The sequence below is a fragment of the Parasteatoda tepidariorum genome, chromosome 12 (assembly GCF_982258835.1).
Source record: "Parasteatoda tepidariorum strain Cologne lab strain chromosome 12, Ptep-v5.0, whole genome shotgun sequence".
Lineage (NCBI taxonomy): Eukaryota > Metazoa > Arthropoda > Arachnida > Araneae > Theridiidae > Parasteatoda > Parasteatoda tepidariorum.
In genome coordinates this window covers 19,849,350-19,851,235 of record NC_141766.1, presented here as the reverse complement: position 1 = coordinate 19,851,235, position 1,886 = coordinate 19,849,350, and the positions used below count along the sequence as shown (strand labels likewise).

Genomic DNA, 1,886 nt, shown 5'->3' with positions numbered 1-1,886 from the left:
CATCTATGCAATCAATATTTTCGATTGCTTTTTCATCAAACTTCATAGTTAGTTGTGACTGAAAGTCATCCCTGACTCTAGGGATCTTTAATTGTTCGCAGTCAAATTTCTCAAGACGTTTCCCATGACATTTACGTGCATTAGATAGTTTGGCCTTGATCCTACTCATTACCATGTAATGGTCTGAGTCAAAGTTGGCCCCACGATAGGTTCTAATATCTTGTATGTCCGTCATATGTCTAGAGTCTATCAATATATGGTCGGTCTGGTTGGAGGTATCTCCATCTGGTGATCTCCAGGTCGTTTGGTGAATTCTCTTGTTTGAAAAAAAGTGCTGGATATGACCATGCTATGTTCTGCAGCGAAGTCAATGAGCCTCTGTCCATTGTCATTTGTTGTTTCGTACAGGCTGTATTTTCCAATAGTGGGCCTGTGCTCAGCTTCCTTTCCAATTTTAGCATTTAAGTCACCCAGAATAATTTTGATGTCGTTTTGTGGACAGGAGTTATATAACGAATGCAGGTTCTCATAGAAAAGTTCTTTCTCGTCTTCATCCTTGTCTTCAGTAGGTGCGTGGGCATTTATAACACTGTAATTAAAGAATTTTCCTCTTAGCCTAATTTTACATAACCTCGAAGACTTTGGCACGAAATCCATGACAAGATGCCGAATGTGTTTGCCCACAACAAAACCCGTTCCAAAAATATGCCTCTTCTTATCACAGCTATAGAAGATTGTGTGATTTCTCTTCTCGATTATTCCATCGTTAAGCCACCTCATCTCTTGCAGAGCCATTACATCAGCCCTGTAATTATCCAGCTGTTCCGTTAAGAGTTGCAGCCCTTTGCTTTTATACAAAGAGCGAATGTTCCATGTTCCGATTCTCAGTTCCATGTAAGATTTGCCAGGTCGTCTACTAAATTTCGGTCCGGATTCATTGACTTGAGACTTCGCAACAAGATTTTTTTTACAGGGTAGGGTTGTTAGCCCTCCGCCCAACCCCCAACCTGGAGGGCCAGTCCCCTGATATAATTCCCAGGGGCAGGGTGCCCATTTTAGTCGCCTTCTACGACACGCATGATCTACGTTGGGACTAGATTCTTACACCCCGGTCACCACCCAGGGCGCTTTATAAGTCCGGAGAATCCAAAACAAACTGTTCTTTAACTTAAAAATGTTATTCTCAAATAATATATACATAGATTTTCCCTTCACAACTTTAAGATGGCATACCTTACTATAAAACAGGTTTCGATATGAATTTCAATACGTAACTTAAGAAACAGAATAGCGGAATTCTAGTTGAAATTTATCATTCAAAATTAAAAAATACTTATAGAGGAAACATTAAAAATTTATCAATAATCAACACTATTTCAAGTAAATCTGATGATCCTTTACTGTTGTTTTCCGAATTATGTATATTCGAACGACCGTTGTCGAGGTTTAAGACATAGCGCCATAGTGCTTTGCAGGGCTAAAGAGAATAGAAGGGCTAGTTCACTCCGCTCTTAGAGCTGAAGCTACGATTTCCCTCCTCATGACGTCACTGTGTCCACAGATCTCGGAGATCGCAAGCAAAGATATGATAACTTTGCATCTTTCTCTTTGTAAAAATAAATTATACTTTTTCTGGTTATTAGCCTTCAAACTTTACGTAATTAACACATTATTTCCGTTCATAAACGTAGTTAAAAAAAAAACTTTCTTGGTTATTATATTAAAAAAAAACCCATTTTAAACTTATAAAAATGTTTTGCTAGTTGGTGAAAATGACACGATAAATACTTTATTTTAAAAAGTTCAGTTTTAACTTTAACTATTAAGAAAAATGAAGGCATATATCGACACTTTTTTTATCTACATATTCTTTTATAACGATAAGT

The 1,886-nt window shown here is 37.4% G+C and overlaps 1 protein-coding gene across 1 annotated transcript; it reads right to left on the bottom strand.

Annotated features, from left to right (window-relative positions):
* Positions 1–249: 249 nt before the first annotated feature.
* On the bottom strand, positions 250–894 carry LOC147800963 (protein CFDP2-like). Its single transcript, XM_087155699.1, has one exon. The coding sequence runs from the start codon at positions 892–894 to the stop codon at positions 250–252; it is 645 nt and encodes a 214-aa protein (XP_087011825.1).
* Between the last annotated feature and the right edge of the window lie 992 nt (positions 895–1,886).

Bases quoted from the DNA above. Each gene is read 5' to 3' on its own strand.
- LOC147800963 (XM_087155699.1), bottom strand. From the start codon at position 894: ATGGAACTGAGAATCGGAACATGGAACATTCGCTCTTTGTATAAAAGC.